Source organism: Leptopilina heterotoma, unplaced genomic scaffold, assembly GCF_015476425.1.
Source record: "Leptopilina heterotoma isolate Lh14 unplaced genomic scaffold, ASM1547642v1 Lhet_201, whole genome shotgun sequence".
Lineage (NCBI taxonomy): Eukaryota > Metazoa > Arthropoda > Insecta > Hymenoptera > Figitidae > Leptopilina > Leptopilina heterotoma.
The window spans coordinates 1,188,251-1,207,377 of NW_025110916.1; the positions used below are offsets into that span (position 1 = coordinate 1,188,251).

Sequence of the window (19,127 nt, forward strand, 5' to 3'; positions counted from 1 at the left end):
AATAATTTTTTTTTTCGTGTAAGCAATTGATAATAATTGACGTAAAATGCTTTGAATCATCAAAGAGACTCTTCTAACAACAAAGTTGTAAATAATTAGTTTTTGCAAGTTTTTAATAATTATAAAAAGATTGTTATAAACAATTTGGCATCTGGAATAAAGAGAATCTTTTCTTCATTGTGCTTGAAACTTGTTACTCGGGGTTTTTTGGGGTAGCTGATTTTAAATTTGAAGTCCGTTTTCAAAAATTCAAAATTGGAATTGTTAATTAATAATTTTTCTTTATTCTGATTGTCCGATTTAGCCTTTTGTTTAAAAACAAGTGATATACTGATTTAAATGTACAAGAATCTTATGTGCTAAGTCTGTATTTGCATGAATATTTGTAGCCTGTTTTATTAACTGTATATTTATATATGAGCTTTTTGTCAATTCAGATCCGTATATCGCTTATCTTAGACAAAAAGCTATTGAAAGTAAACAATCAGAATAAACAAAAATCGTCACTTAACAATTCCAATTAATTTTTCATTTGCAATATTGAATCAGCCATTTTGAATTTTTGAAAAAAGACTTCAAATTCGAAATCAGCGATCCCAAATACCCCCGAGTAATAAGTATCAAGCAAAATGAAGAAAAGATTCTCTATAATTCAGAAATTTTGTCAAATTGTTTATAACAATATTTTTATAATTATTAAAAACTTGTAAAAACTAATTATTTACAACTTGAAAGAGTCTCTTTGATGGTTCAAAGCATTTTACGTCACTTATCAATTATTTACACGAAATTAAAATAAAATTTTATTTCTATTATTTTTTACATTATTGCGAAAAATTAACAATAACAATAATGTATATTGTGATGTTATTTTGTTTAGATTTATAATTTTAGTGTGATCTTATAGTGTTTGATAAATACCTATCAAAAAAGTTATTATAGAAACACTGACTCCCATGTTAAAAATAGTTTTGAATTCATTAATAAAAATAGAAATTTAAAAATTCCGGGCTAATTCATTTTTAAATTAATTAAATTTTCTTTATTTTCATTTTTGAAATTACCGACTAAACAGTTTTCTTCATTATCATACTTCGAATGTGCTTAAGGGGATCCCACTTATCGACATTGCAGATCTAAAATGATTAAAAATCTGCAACGACCGTTTCTTGGAAAATATAAGATATTATTACCTATAAATTTGGAAAACTCATTTTTTATCATGAATACACAGGATGAGTATTTTATTTGTTGTAATTATTTGAAAAAAATTATCGTTAGAAAGTTAAATATGGGCAGTTTCCCTGTAACACATCTTTGACTATTAGCTCAAACTGCAACGACCATTTCTCGAAAACAACGAAACAAAATAATTTTTCCATTTGGGAAATTTAATTTTGTAGGAAAATACGGAGGATGAGACTCATTTGCCATTCAGGAATAAATAAAAACTTTATTTTTTGTAAAGTGTATATGTGACAGCTGTTCGGTGGCACTTGATATTTAATTTACTAGCATTAACTTTTCTTTAACAATTTGAACAAAATAAATGTCTCTCATTGTGTGTCTTTCATCACTAATGAATTAATACTCGAAAAGAAAACATTATATTTTATTGTTGCTAATTTAAAGCTAAAAATAATCAAAATTGGTCAGTTTTGGAACCTTTGGCGCCATCTCTTGGTTCTATGAACAACTAAAAGCTGTCACATGTGTTCTTCTTGTTGTAAATTGCTATACAAAACACTTTACATAAATTAAAGTTTTTTATTGTTGTTTTCATATGTAATGAATCTTATTATGTGTATTTTTTATTAAAATTAAGTTTGCTAAATGGAAAAATTATTTTGTTTTGTTGTTTTCAAGAAAAGTTCGTTGCAGTTTGGGCTCTTGGAAACTGACCATATTTAATTTTCTAACAATATATTTTTTTTAATAATTACAACAAATAAAATACTCATCCTATGTATTTATAATAAAAAATGACTTTCACAAATTTATAGGTCATAATTCCTTATATTTTTCAAGAAACGGTCGTTGCAGATTTTTAACCATTTTTGATCTGCATTGTCGGTATGTGGGTGGAGCGTTCAGGCTGGAGTCCCATGGTAGCGTTTTGCGTTGCGTTTTGTAACTAGGCAATGAGTGCAAATAGAGCAAACCTATATCTGTATCTCTCTCACACTCATGGCCTAGTTACAAAACGCAAAACGCTATCATGGGACTCCAGGCTCAGACCTCTGCAGCCTGCAGGTAAAAAAACATTGTATTTAAAAAAAACCTAATATTTTGTTTATAAATTTGTTTACATTTGGGAGTTAAAGAGCTAAAATCGGGGATAACCCTTATTGGAAGTACACCCCCAAAAGTAGAAATACTCTCTATTCCAGATGTTCACTTTCTTTTTAAGTCTATATAAAAGTGTTAAAAGTTTGATTATTTAATTTGCAGATTTTTAAAACAAGAAAACGATGGCTGCCGATAAAGTGACTTTGGGAGATGCTTTATCAAATGTTGACGTTCTTGACGAATTTACTTTACCTGATGAACAACCATGTATTGAAGCCCAACCCTGTTCCGTTGTTTATCAAGCCAATTTTGATACAAACTTCGAAGACCGCAATGGATTTGTTACTGGCATTGCTAAATATATTGAGGAAGCAACTGTTCACGCAAGTTTGGTCAGTATTTTAATTTATATTTTACATTTACAGTCAGCAAACAATGTCTACTGAATTATATTCATTAGTTGAAAAGATTAATAATTTTCCCCTTCATTTTTTAAAGTTTTCTGTTTCAAGTCAAATTTCGATTAGAGTAGAGAAGAGGATTTGCATTTCCCAAGAACAGATTTTTTTTATTTGAGAGATCATTAAATGATTTAGGAGTTGCTTGACAGATTGGCCAACTTTGCATGGATTTGTCCTTTTCATGAGAATCACACGTATATACATATTTCAATTAAATTTTGTTTACAGAATGAACTTTTGGAAGAAGGATTGGAACATGCAGTAATGCTTTACACTTGGAGGTGTTGCTCTAGAGCAATACCACAACCTAAATCTAATGAACAGCCAAACAGAGTTGAAATTTACGAAAAAACTGTTGAGGTTTTAGCGCCTGAAGTGAATAAATTATTGAATTTCATGTATTTCCAGGTAACATGAAAATTAATTCTTTATTATGATATTTTAGTAATATGAATTTTGTAAAATATTTTAATTAAATGTTTAATTGTCGTATTACTTAGTAAATGATTATTATTTTACAGCGCAAAGCTATTGAACGATTTTCAGCAGAAGTTAAGAGATTGTGTCATCATGAGAAAAGAAAAGATTTTGTTTCAGAAGCTTATCTCTTAACTTTGGGAAAATTTATTAATATGTTCGCTGTCCTCGACGAACTAAAGAATATGAAATCTAGTGTTAAAAATGATTATTCGACATACAGAAGGTAAACTTGTATTAAGAAATATTTAACTCTATATCAAATAATTGAATTAATATTTATTATTTTTAGAGCGGCTCAGTTTTTAAAAGTAATGTCAGATTCTCAAACCCTTCAAGAATCTCAAAATCTGTCAATGTTTCTCGCAACTCAAAATAAAATTCGTGATACAGTAAAGGAAAATTTAGAAAAAATTACAGGTTACGAAGATCTTCTAGCGGATGTTGTAAACATATGTGTTCACATGTTTGAAACAAAAATGTACCTAACTCCTAACGAGAAACATATGTTAGTTAAAGTCATGGGGTTTGGTCTATTTCTCATGGACAGTGAATTGTGCAATATTAACAAATTGGACCAGAAGAAGAAGGTAAAACTGGAAAGAATTGATAGAATTTTTAAAAATCTAGAAGTTGTGCCCCTATTTGGAGATATGCAAATTGCACCTTTTAATTATATAAAGAGGTCAAAGCATTTTGATGCCTCCAAATGGCCTATGTCTTCTTCCTCAAATAGCATAAGTCCACAAGCAGATTTAATGGTCCATCTTCCACAAATTAGAGAAGATCATGTTAAATACATAAGCGAATTAGCAAGGTAAATATTCCTCCATAATTATCCAATACCGTCGAAAATATCAACGATCTTATAAATTTTTATAATACATACGCTACTAAAAATTAAATATTCTTATTCACCCAGATATAGTAATGAAGTAACTACAACGTACAAAGAATGCGGAAGTGATTCAGAAAATAGAGAAACTGCTGAACTTGCGTTACGAGGACTCCAATTATTGTCACAATGGACAAGTGTTGTTACAGAACTTTATAGTTGGAAATTGTTGCACCCGACAGATCATCATATGAACAAAGAATGTCCACAAGAAGCTGAGGAATATGAAAGAGTATGTTCAATTATCATATTTGCTTTTTTCTCAATTTTATTTACCTTACTGCTTCTTCATAAAAGATTCATGAAAATTCTCGTTTAAAGACATTGGGCAAAATATAGTGCTTTTGAAAAATACATCACATTTAAAAAGAAATGAATATTTTGGGTTGGAGTTTTTTGGATATAATAATAATAAATGTTTATTGTTTTAAAATTCTGAGAATTCATACAATAGGAAAGCCATTAAAATGGCCTTTTATAGAGTAAATAAAATTGTTTCCATTATTATCCATTCTAACACAATTATAAATTCTAATTTGCAACCAATCACATACCCCAAACATACACACACATCACTACAATTAAAATATTATACATATTAATTTGTTATAACAATACATTTCTCGCTCTAAGTACACTTATAATATACTTTCCGAATGTTAAAAGTTTATTTTTTGCTTTAGAGGTCAACAGATCCATCCAAAACTGACCATTCAAGAAATTCGTCTGTGCTTTATTAAAAGTTTCAATCCGCAATCCAAAATAGAAGGGGCATATTGCCAATATAATTTATTGGCAAAATTATGAAATACGTCTTCCTTTTCCCCCAGACCGCAGATTGAACATACGCGAGTAGAGTCAATTGGAAAACTTTCCTTCCCGTATTTTATTCTGTGGGGTCTATTTAAGCTTAGTCTGATTTGACTAATTATTCTGACTACAGACATAGATAACCCAGAGTTAAGGTAAAAAGGGGTCTCTCTTTCAGCCGCCAGATAAGGGAGGATCTCACGGTTCGCCGGAAAGGTGTTTTATACAAATTTTCAAGTACCTCCGATTTTCTTTTTGTAGATGATAGTTCAAGATGCCAGGAAGTCAACCCAAAAGTTTTTAAAATCGAAAACAAATGCCCCACCCCTTCAAAACAGCATAAAACCAATAAAAATTCGTTTTTACATAAAAAACAAATATCTTGCACTTTTATATTGACGAGTATCTCAGATTTCTTCGTGTAAATAGTACTTCTGGATGCTAGAAAGTTATTGTAATAGTTTTTCTAAAATAAAAAAGCATTTCTTATCCTTGAAACAGCATAAAACTAGTAAAAGAAAAAATTCATACACTGGGGTCAAAAAGTTTCAGTACATTTGTACTAATTACTTTTAAATGCTCGCTTCACTTAAAATTCAAATATTTCTGTAAAAATAGATGTTAGAGTTATCAAACTAGGATCATTTTAAAGTTCAATAAATTTAGAGTCAAATAGGCTAAGACATAACCAATTTAATAGTGTAAATATTAAAAAAATAATTGTTTAAAGTTAGAGATTTTTTGTGAAAATTGCGATTTTAAAATCTAGAATTCAAGCGCACGCCAATTGAAGAAAAATTTTTTTTAAGATTTAATAGTTGCACAATATTAAGTATAAATTCAATTCTTTAATTCTAGATTTTTTTTTTTTAGATTTTTTTTTTTATGCACCTTTTTGTTATTGTAAACTAAAAAAATAGTCACCTGGAAAGAATATAAGGAATAATGATTGAGTTAAAATTTGTAAAACTATAAAAAGAGGGATAAATTTCATGTAAATATCTTAAATTTTCTAAGATGAAGAGGTTCTATATTTTTCAAAAGTGTGGTTATTTGATAGAACAAGTGAATGAAAACGACAAATTTGCAATTTATATTCTTCGAAAAATTTAGAGCAAGAGATATTATTTTTATAGAATTTGAAAAAAATACTTAATATATGTGAATGATTTTGGTCTAGAATTAAAGAATGAAATTTGTACTTTTTATTGTGCAACTATCAAAACTTAAAAAAAATTTTCTTCAATTGGCGTACGCTTGAATTCTAGATTTCAAAATCGCAATTTTCACAAAAAATCTGTAACTTTAAAGAATTATATTTTTAATATTTACACTATTAAATTGGTTTAATCTTATCCTATTTGACTCCAAATTTATTGAACTTTAAAATGATCCTACTTTGATAGCTCTTACATCTATTTTTACAGAAATATTTGAATTTAAAGTGAAGCGTGCACTTAACAATAATCGGTACAAATGTACTAAAACTTTTTGACCCCAGTGTATTTTTCGTGAAGATTGTGGTATTGTTATAAATTATTAGAGTTGTGCAAAAAGCTCGAGGCTCGAGCGAGCTTTTCATTTTTCGGGCCGAGCCGAGCCGAGCCTAATCAGTTCGAGCTCGAGCCGAGTTCGAGCCGAGCCGAGCTGTGTAAAAAGCTCGAATAGTTTCGAGTACTCGAGTTAATTCGAGTACTCGAATTTTTCGAGCACTCGAGGGAATTCGAGTACTCGAATTTTTTCGAGCTCTGAGTAAATTCGAGTTCTAGAGAAAATTCATAGAATTTTCGCATTTATTATATTTAGCAAATAGAAATATTGATTCAGTAATTCAAAAAAATTCGAAATTTTTTACTTATTAATAGTTTTTTTAGTAAGTCAAAAGCTCGAATCCATTCGAGTACTCGAAAAATTCGAGTACTCGAATTCACTCGAGTGCTCGAATTTAATCGAGTACTCGAATTTACCCGAGTACTCGAATTTTTCGAGTACTCGAAGTCACTCGAGTACTCGAAAATTTCGAGTACTCGATACATCGAGCCGACTCGGGCTCGGCTCGGCTCGGCCCGAAAAAATTTCGGCTCGGCTCGGCTCGACTTTTCGAGCTTTTTGCACATCTCTATAAATTATAAAGCGAACGTTATCTGTTTATTAACCTTTAATTTAACCTATGTTCATGTTGATATTGCACTCGATGTGGTACTAATGTCGTGTTTAGTGTCAAAGCTATATTGAAGATCAATGTAAGTTCATATTTTATTGCTCACTATTTTTTTCAGGAAAATTTACTCTTTAGTTTATCATAGTATTTCTCTAAGTCAACTTATAATTTATTAATTTTGTATATTTCAGTAAGTGCAAGAAGATATCGATAAAATAAGTTTTCAAACCTTAGAATGGAAAAAATTGTTAAGGAAAGAAAAAGAAAGAAGGATTTATACACACACGAGAAAAATCGTTTAAAGATATGTTTTTTCTGTTTGAGAAAAGTTACTCTTATTTGTGAAATTAAAGCGGTTCTAAAGGATAAGATAATTTCGGCATTTCCAACATTTTGCTCTAAAAATGACATATACGATAGCCGATTTCCAGCTGTCATCTGCTGTGCTTGTAAAACAAAACTTTACAAAAAACTTGCTGGAAAGCAAATGGAAAACTTTAAAATTCCTGATGAATACAAAAATTTTTTTGAAACCAGGAAAGTAATCACTAGATCCACTATGATTCAAGAAACATGTGGCTGTAAATTGTGCAAAATTATTTTGGATTATAATATTACTCAAAAGAATTTATTGTCGAAAAAATCTACGGAGAAATGTTATAACAGTAAGAGGGTGATTGAACGTCGGTGCTCTAAATGGTTTAATTTTATTGGCAGAGGAATAAAACACGATTGTAATTCAGACAGTAAGAAAAAAAATTTGGCAGAAGCTATCAACGACAAGTTCAGTAAGAAACAAAAAGATCATTTAGTTATCGATATTTTAAAAGAAAATTTTAAATTCAAAGAGGAGTCAAAAGATTATAGTCGTAGAAAAAATGTCGGGATATCTTTGCGGACAAGACAAGGACGGGAAACGAAAATTGTTTACAATCCCGTGGAACAATCAAAAACACTTATATCTGCAGAAACGTTAAGTAATATCCAAATTGAACTTGGTTTAAGTGACAATAAAACACGTAAGCTAGCTAGCACAATTCGTAGAAGTAGTGGAACACGCAAAAGTGTTAAATCGTGTGCTACAAATAAGATACAAGAAAAAAGCCATGTACTTAACGATTTTTTTTAAATCAAGGAATTTGATTTTGTAAACATTTTAAAAAATAAAAAAACTCTTGTCAAATCAGTAGCAGGTGTTTGTAACAATTTAAAAGAATTCGCTGATTTTGTCGCCCAAGAACGTGGAATTTCCGACTATAAACTCAAAATTGGACTCGACGGTGGCAATTTATTTTTCAAAGTTTGTTTGTCAATTTAGGCCAATGATCATGCTGATAAAGAAAACAGCGGATTAAGAAAAATTTATAAGGACTCAGGAGTCAAAAAAATTTTTTTAATCGCCACGGCTGAAAAAGTGCAGGAAAATTACAAAAACGTTAGACTATTATGGGAGGAACTGAATATTAACGAATGTTTAGATTTTGTTGCAACAGACCTTAAACTTGCTAATATAATAACCGTATTGATGCAACATTCTTCCGCACATCCTTGTACGTGGTGCGATCAACAGTCAGATTTGTTGGATTCATGTGGGGAGTACCCTACCATTGGCAGTTGTGTAGCAAATTATGAAGCGTGGCTAAGGGATGGAAAAAAAATCTTCTAGAGCTAAATTGTTCATAAATTGTATAAATTATCCACTTTTTTGGAATGAAAACAACGGCGACACTCTTATTCTTGACCTCATACGACCGCCAGAGCTTCATCTACTCTTATTAATTGTCTCTTAGGAGCAGTAAAAACAATTTACAATCATATGGCTAAAAATTTCGAAGATATAAGTATTAACTGGGCTGTAATATAGTTCTACTTTATCCCTATATGTGTCACTACTATAGAAGTGGGGGGGCATGCAAAAAGTCCGCTTGACGACTGCTCAGGCCGCAGTCCCATGGCGGCGTTTTGCGTTGCGTTGTAATGAGAGAGAATGCAGCAAACGTATATTTGCGTCTTTTTCTCTCCCATTACGACGCAACGCAAAACGCTGTCATGGGACTCCACCCTCAGTAATAAGCGAGATTCTCAGTTAGTCACACCTTTCCCAACTTATGTATTATCATCAAATATATCAATTATTCACATAAGTAATTCTGGTCTTATTTCACGACACCACATATTGGCGACGAGGATAAAAAGAGTCTAAGTACGTAAATTGTGAGTTCCGGTAATAAAAGTGCCTTTAAAGTTGGATTTATCGAGAACGCGTCACACACAAAATGTCGGAGGAATTCAAGGCCAAGCTTGCTGAAGCCACCACTAGACAAGCTGAACTTCAGATAACAATTGACAGACTTAGAGTGGAAAGGAGTGAACATCGAGACAAAGCTAATCGACCATCGGGCACATGAGCGAATTTCAAATCGGTGATGATTGGACAATTTATCAAGATCGTCTAAATCAATACTTTATCGCGAATAATGTGACCCAACCGGATCGAAAAGTAGCAGTTTTTGTTACGCTTATCGGACATGACGCGTATAAATCCCTCAAAAACTTGTGCGACCCGGATTTACCATCCAGTAAAACTTACGATGAGCTTTGCACTATTTTAAAAAGCCAGTTCTCGAAGCGTGTATCGGTACTGCGCGAACGAACGGAGTTTTACGAGCTCAAGCAAAATGAGCACGAATCGGTAAACAATTGGTTTATTCGTATGAAAAGTAAAGCCGCGACGTGCGGATTTGGTGCCCTATTAGATAGTGTCATTAAAGACAAATTAGTGACTGGTCTTCGAAAAGGTCCTGTTTTGGATAGAGTGTGCGAAGAAGATCACACCAAAAATCTTTCGGAAATTTTGGAGATCGCGAGAAAAAAAGAAGCTTCGGTTTTAAATTCAAAAAATATGAATTCAGTTTTTAATGTCAATCCCAAAACAAACAAAGGTTTTAATAAAAAGGACAACTCGAAAAACAAAGATAACACCTTAGACAAAGTGACGAACAAAAACAATACAAGCAATCCATCTTGTAAACATTGCGGTGGAAACAGTCATCATTTTAGGAAGTGTAAATATCGAAGTTTTAAATGTAACAAGTGCGGCAAGACGGGACACTTAGCTAAAATTTGCAGATCAAACGATAAACGCGACGATAAAAATTATTTAGTCGAAGACAACGAGTGTAGTTCCATGCTCGACTGTGAAAATCTCTATTCGCTGGAGGGGAGTAGTGAACCGTTTCTGGTCGACATTTTCATTGGCGAAGAACAAATCAGGGCGGAGATTGATTCCGGCGCTGGTAGGTCCGTCATCCCTGAATCGGTATATCGAAATCAGCTGTCCATGCATAGACTGAATCCAGTCAAAACAACACTCAGATTATACAATGGAACCGTGATTCACCCCCTTGGTGAAATATCAGTGAAACTCGCTGCCCGAGACAAACTCGCTACCGCAAATCTACTGGTCGTCAAAGGAGGATGCCGAATGTTAATAGGCAGATACCTGATGACTCATCTCGGATATCAGATGATTCAAGTAAACACGATCGACACGAGCGATAACCTACAAAGCTTGTTACAAGAATATGAACCACTCTTCGAAGAAACTCCCGGGAAATATAAATTCGAGGAAGTCGACATGAAGATCCAACCGGACTTCAAACCCATTTTTCACAAGCCTCGACCAGTTCCTATCGCATTCAAATCAGAAATGGATCGTCAGTTGGATGAAATGGAAAGTCAAGGAAAAATTGAACCGATTGACAACGCGGAGTGGGGGACACCTCTAGTGCCTGTATTACAAAAAGACGTGAAGTATCCTACGCCTAGGATCGAGGAACTTTTTGCCTTATTATCGGGCGGAGAGAAATATACCAGGATGGACATGGCACAGGCCTTCAATCAACTCGCAGTCACCGAGGAAACTTCAAGACTATTGGCATGGAGCACGCACAAAGGAATCTACAAGGTAAACAGAATCCCCTTCGGTCCAAAAACTGCAACGGCAATTTTTCAACGGATAATTGAAAAAACACTACAAGGAATCCCGGGAACAGCTATCTTCTGCGACGATGTAGTCGTCACAGGAAAAACAACAAAAGAACATCTACAAAATGTCCGCGAAGTGTTCAAAAGATTGTTAAATGCCGGTTTTAAATTGAACCTCAAAAAGTGTAAATTTTTCCAGGACGAAGTTCGATATTTGGGACACATCATCGACCGCCATGGTCTACGAAAAGATCCGGAAAAAGTTGCTGTAATCATAGAAGCCAGAGCACCGGAGAATGCAACGGAATTGAAAGCCTTCCTCGGGATGTTCAACTACTACGCGAAATTTGTTCCGAACAGCAGTCAACTCCTCAAACCGCTCTACGAATTGGCAAATCAACCCAAATTTTCCTGGACCAAAAAAGAAGAGGAAATCTTCAAACAAGCGAAATTAAAGATCGCTTCGGATCGGATTGAAATGTACTAGTACATTTCAATCCAGATCTCAAAATCAAATTGGTTTGCGACGCATCCAAGGACGGACTCGGCTCAGTTCTGTTCCACATTTTCCCGAATGGCGAGGAAAAACCGGTTGCATTCGCCTCTCGCGTTTTGAGAAATTCTGAAAAAAATTACTCCGTGATCCATAAGGAAGCACTCGCAATATACTGGTCAGTGCAAAAATTTTACCAATATTTAATGGGCAATAAATTCATTTTATGCTCAGACCACAAACCTTTACTCGCGCTCTTCGGTGAGCAGAAGGGAATTCCACAGATGGCCGCAGGAAGATTACAACGTTGGGCGCTATTTTTATCGTGGTTCGACTACACTCTTTAATACCTGAAAGGAGAGGACAATGGTACCGCTGACGGACTGTCAAGATTACCCAGACCTGTGATTGCACCAGCAGAGGAATCAAAGGACTACTTCAATTTCATCGTGGAGGACAAACTTCCCATCAACGCCAAGGATTTGAGAATGCAGCTTCGCAGAGATCCAATATTGAGCAAAGTGTTTTTATACATTCAAAACGAGTGGCCCAGCGAGATCGAGCCAGAATTGAAACCCTTTTCAATCAGAGCAAGTGAACTCAGCATCGATGATGATCTTCTCATGTGGGGATATCGAGTAATTGTTCCAGCCAAGTTTAGACATCATCTGCTGGAAGAAATTCACCAAGGTCACATCGGAATCGCTAAAATGAAATCATTGGCTCGCCAATATTTCTGGTGGCCCAAACTGGACGCAGACATCGTGAATTTCGGCAAAAGTTGCTCCTCGTGCAAATCACAAGCGAGGAATCCGGAAAAAGCCGAGCTAATCAAATTCAAGGAAGCTGAATATCTTTTCGAGCGTATACACCTGGATTTTTTAGGCCCCTTCCACGGCAAAACCTACCTGCTGCTGATCGACGCCTACTCCAGATGGCCGGAAGTGATTGAAATGCGGAAAACTGATTCAAAATCAACCATTGACGTACTACGAGAAATATTTTCAAGATATGGAATTCCGAAACTTCTCATATCCGACAATGGACGACAATTAATCTCCGAGGAATTCGAGAAATTCTGCAAACTAAACGGAATCATCCACAGGACCACAGCTCCATATCATCCGTCAACGAATGACTTAGCTGAAAATGCTGTAGGCAGCTTCAAACAAGGAATCAACAAGGCGCTCCACAATCAAGAAATCACTCCAACAAATCAAAAAACTGCTGTTACCAAATATCTTTTTGCATACAGAAATGCACCGCATTGTTCATCGGGAATCTCGCCAGCCAAAAGATTCTTGGGAAGAGAATTGCGAAATCGACTGGACTTGCTCAGAGCGAAAAGAACAGATTCAGCATCACACAACCAAGTGAAATCGTTTCGAGGAAAAAGGGACATCTCATTTGAAGAAGGTGAAAAAGTGTGGGTGAGAGATTACAAGAATCCAATGAAGCCTTCTTGGTCAACAGCAACAATAAAAAAAGTTCTGGGTGATAGAACTTTTCTCTGCAACCCGGAATCAGCTGATCCATCTCTCATTTGGAAACGACACACAGACCAAATCACCAAATTGGATTCTCTCAAATTTGATAATTCGGAACCAGCGGGACCTGAAAATCTTCAAGAAGATGACATCATTCAACCTGAGGGGGAAGGAGATCAACAGAGTGCTCAACCCAGCGAATCATCCGCGAAATTCAATTCGTCAGTGTTGTGTCCGGAAGTCGTAAATAAAAAATATGTTAAAATCAATGATCAAAAAATCAATCCCGGTAGTGATTCAGTTTATCATTCACCAAGGTCAATTTCGAGAAAAAGTTTTAATTCCGCGACAAAAGTGTCAAATGAAAATTCAAAAGAAACTCAAGACAATAAAAAGACTTATTTCAACGTGAATCAACGACCGAAAAGAATGATAAAACCCATTGATCGCTTAAAATATAAAAAAAATATAATTTGTAAACTTAAAAGGGAAGGAATGTAATATAGTTCTACTTTATCCCTATATGTGTCACTACTATAGAAGTGGGGGGCATGCAAAAAGTCCGCTTGACGACTGCTCAGTAATAAGCGAGATTCTCAGTTAGTCACACCTTTCCCAACTTATGTATTATCATCAAATATATCAATTATTCACATAAGTAATTCTGGTCTTATTTCACGACACCACATGGGCTAAATTTTGCTATGTAGAAAAATCAATCACATATGGCAATGCTGGATTTAATGGAAATGCTTGTGCCAAGCTTCTTCGCAACGTTAGTTATTTGCGGCAAATCTTACCAATCAATTGTCTTAAGTACGTTACAACATTTGATTTCCTCAAAAAAGTCGTTGATGGATGTTTTTCCAACCATCTTGATTCAAATTATGAGTCATACATTGAAAATTTTAAACAAAGTCTGAAGGATTCTGACATACGTTTAACTCCAAAATTGCATGGAATTACAGAACATGTTCCACATTTTTGTCAAAAATACCAAATGGGATTGGGATTTTTCTCAGAGCAGGCAGTGGAATCCTCCGACCACGATTTTTCCGAAATCTGGGGTTTTCACAAGATATCTAAAAATCAAGAAGATTACGCAGCCAAACTTCTTTGTGCTGTATGTGTATACAACGCCCGCTACGTCAATTGAATTACCCATTGTAAAATAGGTTTAACTTCAAATCTATTTTAATGTATAGTTTCTTTCAGCAATTTTATTTTATATTTAACATTAAAATGTTTACCATTAAAATAAAAATAATAAATTTCTTCCTATATATGTTTTTTATGTAAAAATGAATTTTTTTCATTTTTTATTGATTTTATGCTGTTTTGAAGGGGTGGAGCATTTGTTTTTGATTTAAAAACTATTGGACTGACTTCCTAGTATCTCGAACTATCATCCACAAAAAGAAAATCGGAGGTACCTGAAAATTTATATAAAACATCTTTACGGCGAACCGTGAACTGCAGACTCTACGAGCACTCCAACCTCTCTCTGTCCGAATTTTTGAGAAACCCTTCACACGTCTCTAAGATCCTAGATCTTTCCGTTATTAAAACCCCCAAATCCAACAGATTTTTATTTTCCTTGTATCCCAGATTTCTGATTAACCATTCCAGTTTTAATGCTTAATTATACCTTTGAGTAACCGTTTTTCCCTGTTTGACAGTTCGAATATTCTATTACAACAAATTTTGGGGTAACGGTTAACTATCATATCACGAATCCTTTCTAACCATTTAAAAATTTACTTCAGGACTCGGAAAGACATCTGACCCCTTCTTGTCTCCCCTCTTACAGCGTTGCCCGGCGTGCTTTTTGGTAACATTAAGATCTTTTTAAAGAATGTTGTTTGGATTTTTTCCAGATCATGCAAATAAGTAGAACCCCAAACTTCCACCTCATAAAATGCAACCGATTTTATCATAGAGTCGAATAGTCTGCTCTTTGGTTCCCAAGTATCGGACTATTTGCAGACGCGAGTGCTTTATTTGCTGCCGTTCTAAAAACACCCGAACTTGTAAAATGTGTACCCAGATATATATAATCATTGACAATTTCAACTTTACTTTTCCCATAAGGAAATGAGTATTTCTTTCTTCGCCCCCCTTCTGAAACATGAGTATTTTAGATTTTTTGAGATTGACTATTCAATCCTTTTCTCTACAATATTTACAAAGAATATTCAACTTTCTTTGAAGGTCACTAGGCGAATAAGCTAGAATTACTATATCGCCTGCATATGCTATAAATATTATTTCGTTTTCTTTAACAAATCGATACTAGCGGATCGCTATAGAAGCTTGCTCATATAAATTTTTACACACTCTCACAAATTTCGAACTTAGACCCATACCGAACAAACTACTCCATAGTTTATTATGGTTAACTGAAGGGAACTCACCCTCAATATCCACAAAAAAGGCAAACAGTTTTTCTTTTTTCCTACTCAGGTGTATCTGAATCATTGAACTCAACACAAAAATGTTGTCCAGGCAGCTTCGTTTCTCCCTGAATCCCGGTTGAAATTCAGGGAGAATCTCTGTTTTTCTGCCCACGACTTTAGCCTCTTATTTAGTATTTGTGTAAAAACTTTAGCTGTTGAGTTCATGAGTGCTATACACCTATAGCTTTCGGGAACAGACCTGTCATCGTTCTTGTGGATCATAGATGCATGCGATTGTCCCCAGGCTTAAGGAATTAACTCCGAACTTAATACCTGATTAAATAACTGTAACAAATACAGAAGCCAATTTGACGGTAGATTTTTTAAAAACTCGTAAGGCATCCCATCAGGACCAGGCGATTTACCATTTTTGCATTCTCTAATAACCAACACTAATTCACCATAAGATATTTCCGAATCCAGCAAGGGATGTCTCGCGTCATACAAATTTACATCAAATGTCATTCTCGGTGGATACAATGTTTCTAACTATTTATTCCATACTTCCATTTCAATGTTCGGTCCACATGTAAAACAGGCCGGATTATCACCTCGTGTTCTACCATTCAATAACAAAAAGGCACGTTCCTCGAAGAATTACATCAATAATCGACCTCTTATATTAATTTTTTGTCCATAGTTTCTCTTGTCCTCATTAAATTCGCGCATGCACTCTCCATAATCGTTTCATCTTCCTGGTTCAGTTCCCCCACTCTTCCATTGAAGTCACCCACACAATTATCGGAACTTCAATGTTTAATTTTTCTACTTGACTAAGAGCAAACTCAAGGGATTCACACCATTGAACATCCGTTAAGCTAGGACTAAAGTATACTGAACCTATAATATATTTTTGATTATCTCTCGTAATTAACATAAACATGCAGCATTCATTCTGAAAAATCATGCGAGAACTTACATAATCTTTTCTGGTAAAAATGCATAACCCACCCCTGGGTCTTCCTAAAGCAAATTTTCGGGTAGCATTACTAGATTGAATATTAAATTTACTTAGCCATTCTGGTAAGAATCTCGGGAGTTGAGTCAGCCATGTTTCCACCAAACAGATCACGTCCCATATCTGCAATGCTTTTAGCCATGACCGAGAGATTGCGGAATCCGAGGACATTCTAGAAGAAAAACGATAAATTTTTCTGATGACTCCTCTGAGAGCTGCTCCTATGAATAGATCTGCTGTTGATGATGTCTCCGCGAGATGTGTTTTAGGTTTTAATAAGTGGGTAGGTCAAGGGTGGAAGTCATTCTTCAATTGTTTCACTTCCCGAGGGCTGAAATTCTTCCTCTGACAATTTATGTTGAATCCTTTTAATAAAAATGGATTTATTAGCTTCTGAAAACTTGCTCCTCATACCCGGAACTTTGAATAAGAACCATATTCCCCGGTGTTAAAGTAGAATTTTGAATTTAATATTTAATTTAAAAGGATTAATTTTTAAACTTTAACTTAATGTGTCCTTCGGAAAAAAACGTAAAGGTAGTGGATTTTCCCTCTACTTAGTTATTAATTTAACTAAGAGGTTGAGAAATTACAAAGCAAATTAAGATGATAACAATTATAAATTGTATTTTACCCAAAATCCCTAATACATATGGGACATTCCACCCCAAATCGGAAATTATTTTGCTTTTGCATCTAAAATTTTTTTCATATATTTTTTTTCTTTTAGTGCTTGTTCAAAAATCAGCTCTTATGATTTTTTTCAAATTTTTTTGTAAAGCGATTTAAAAGATACAAATTTTTGAAAAATTTCGTAATTTTTTTTTCAAACTCTCATAATTTTGTTACTATTATGAAACAAACACAATTATAAAAATTAAAATAAGTGTAATTAAATTTGGTGATAAGAAAACTGTGCCCCCACACCATTACACGGCCCTTTACAGTGAGCTGTCGCAAAATAATGCCATTCAACATGAAGTCCAAAGTCTTTTTTGTGATAATTTATGTTGACAAAGTTTTTATAATTTTTAAATTTCTGAGGTGCCCCGTCGGAAAAATAATAAACTTTTGCCGCGTCCTTGAACAGTTCGTTAATAAAAGTAGTTGCAATTTTTATAAATTCACGAACTGCAACTGCATCATGAGATAGACAATCGGATATAGTAACTATACTTTTGTGAACAAGCTCATTATTTTGTTTGTAATAAATTACGACTGGAAAAATTGTTGCCTGGTTATTATTCCAGTGAAATCCAGATGCGGCGTTTTGAATAACAAAGGCATAATTTTCCGCAAAATTATATATAGCAATGTATTCATTTTCTCCTAGTGATTCTTTAAGCGTCCTCAAGTAATCTGACTGTTCCTTGGCAACATAATTATGTGGTAAAAGACTTTCCAAGTATTTACAAAAGTCGTCGACAAAATCGGATGAATCTTTTACAAATGTCTGCAAACTTGTTCGGGGCTTTGATATCCAATACTTATAAATTAATTCATCGATTCCATTTTGTTCTATGCCTGGGCATTTATCACACTCGTGAAAATAACACTTATAACTTGGATTTTTATTTGGCAAATAATCATTTTAAGGCAATCACTGTATAACTGTAACGGGGTTGATAGATGAGCTGTGAGAACTGTTAAATTACATGCTGCAATAAAAAAAGATCAAAATTATTCATTTATAAACACTGAAAAATGTTTTGAGAAGTTTCAACAATTTTTTATTATGATTTTACTACGATTTTACTAGTAAATTACTATCAATTACCTAGAATCATTAGCTTAATGTTTTGGTGCATGGTACACACACAAATAGTATGAGTTCCGCTAGATCCAGCTAGTACGCAATACGGTGGACGCAGTGATGCTTTAGAAAAGCCGACTTGATAGTTTGAATATAGCTTTTTAAAATGTCCATATAACTCTTTTAAGTTAGACATAATAAGTCGTTTCTGAATATGCTCATGTTTTTCATTATCATTTTTAATAGAAAGATAATCTTTCTTCCCGGGCATATTTACACTCATTTCATCGTCTAAGTAAAATTCCAAAATTTTTGATTGTACATCATTTGATAATGGACGACCTAAATGTGAAAAATTTAATCTATTATTACTGAAGGGAAAACAAATAATTATTCTTATGAAAAAGATTTTAACCTAATTTTGAGTTTGGTGTTGAAAGAATGCCCTTTTCTTCTCGAACACATTTTGCTGTAGATGCCATGTATTTTGTACAGCTCATTGCATTACATGACTTTGCTTGGTAAACTCCACGTGTCAGGTAAGAGTGTGAGAATTTGAACCTTCTCCGTTCGTGTCGTACTACTGTCATTATATTTTATTTTTAATTTTTCCATCAGATCCAAAAAATTCTTCGAATTTGCTTCATCGTCAGATTCTTTTGTCACCCCTAGAGACGTTTTTAAATTTCCACACATTTTATAAACCTTTACTTGTAAATAACTTTGGATATTTACATTTTTTTTCATAATTGGAGATACATTTAATAAACCAATTGCATTATTTACAATAGGCAAAACTGTCTCTATGCTTAGTTGAGAAAGGCTACTAGCTTGTGAGGTAAATTCTTCTTGACTAAGTTGCACTATTTCTAAAAAATAATACGAGTAGTAATTTATGAA

At 33.9% G+C, this 19,127-nt stretch overlaps 2 protein-coding genes across 3 annotated transcripts in view; both read left to right on the forward strand.

Annotated features, from left to right (window-relative positions):
• Positions 1-19,127, forward strand: part of LOC122501110 (cytoplasmic FMR1-interacting protein) — an 85,336-nt gene that overhangs the window by 29,103 nt on the left and 37,106 nt on the right. For both annotated transcript variants that reach the window (XM_043610382.1, XM_043610383.1), the window contains exons 3-7: positions 2,452-2,681; positions 2,979-3,158; positions 3,272-3,453; positions 3,520-4,044; positions 4,150-4,354. In XM_043610382.1, the coding sequence (XP_043466317.1) occupies positions 2,472-2,681; positions 2,979-3,158; positions 3,272-3,453; positions 3,520-4,044; positions 4,150-4,354 (1,302 nt within the window). In that variant the 5' untranslated portion in view covers positions 2,452-2,471. The remainder of the gene's footprint in view (positions 1-2,451; positions 2,682-2,978; positions 3,159-3,271; positions 3,454-3,519; positions 4,045-4,149; positions 4,355-19,127) is intronic.
• LOC122501112 (uncharacterized protein K02A2.6-like) lies at positions 9,108-11,573 on the forward strand. The gene has a single exon (XM_043610384.1). The coding sequence runs from the start codon at positions 9,498-9,500 to the stop codon at positions 11,565-11,567; it is 2,070 nt and encodes a 689-aa protein (XP_043466319.1). The 5' UTR covers positions 9,108-9,497; the 3' UTR covers positions 11,568-11,573.

Coding starts and splice junctions, on each gene's coding strand:
- LOC122501112 (XM_043610384.1), top strand. CDS start 9,498: ATGAGCGAATTTCAAATCGGTGATGATTGGACAATTTATCAAGATCGT.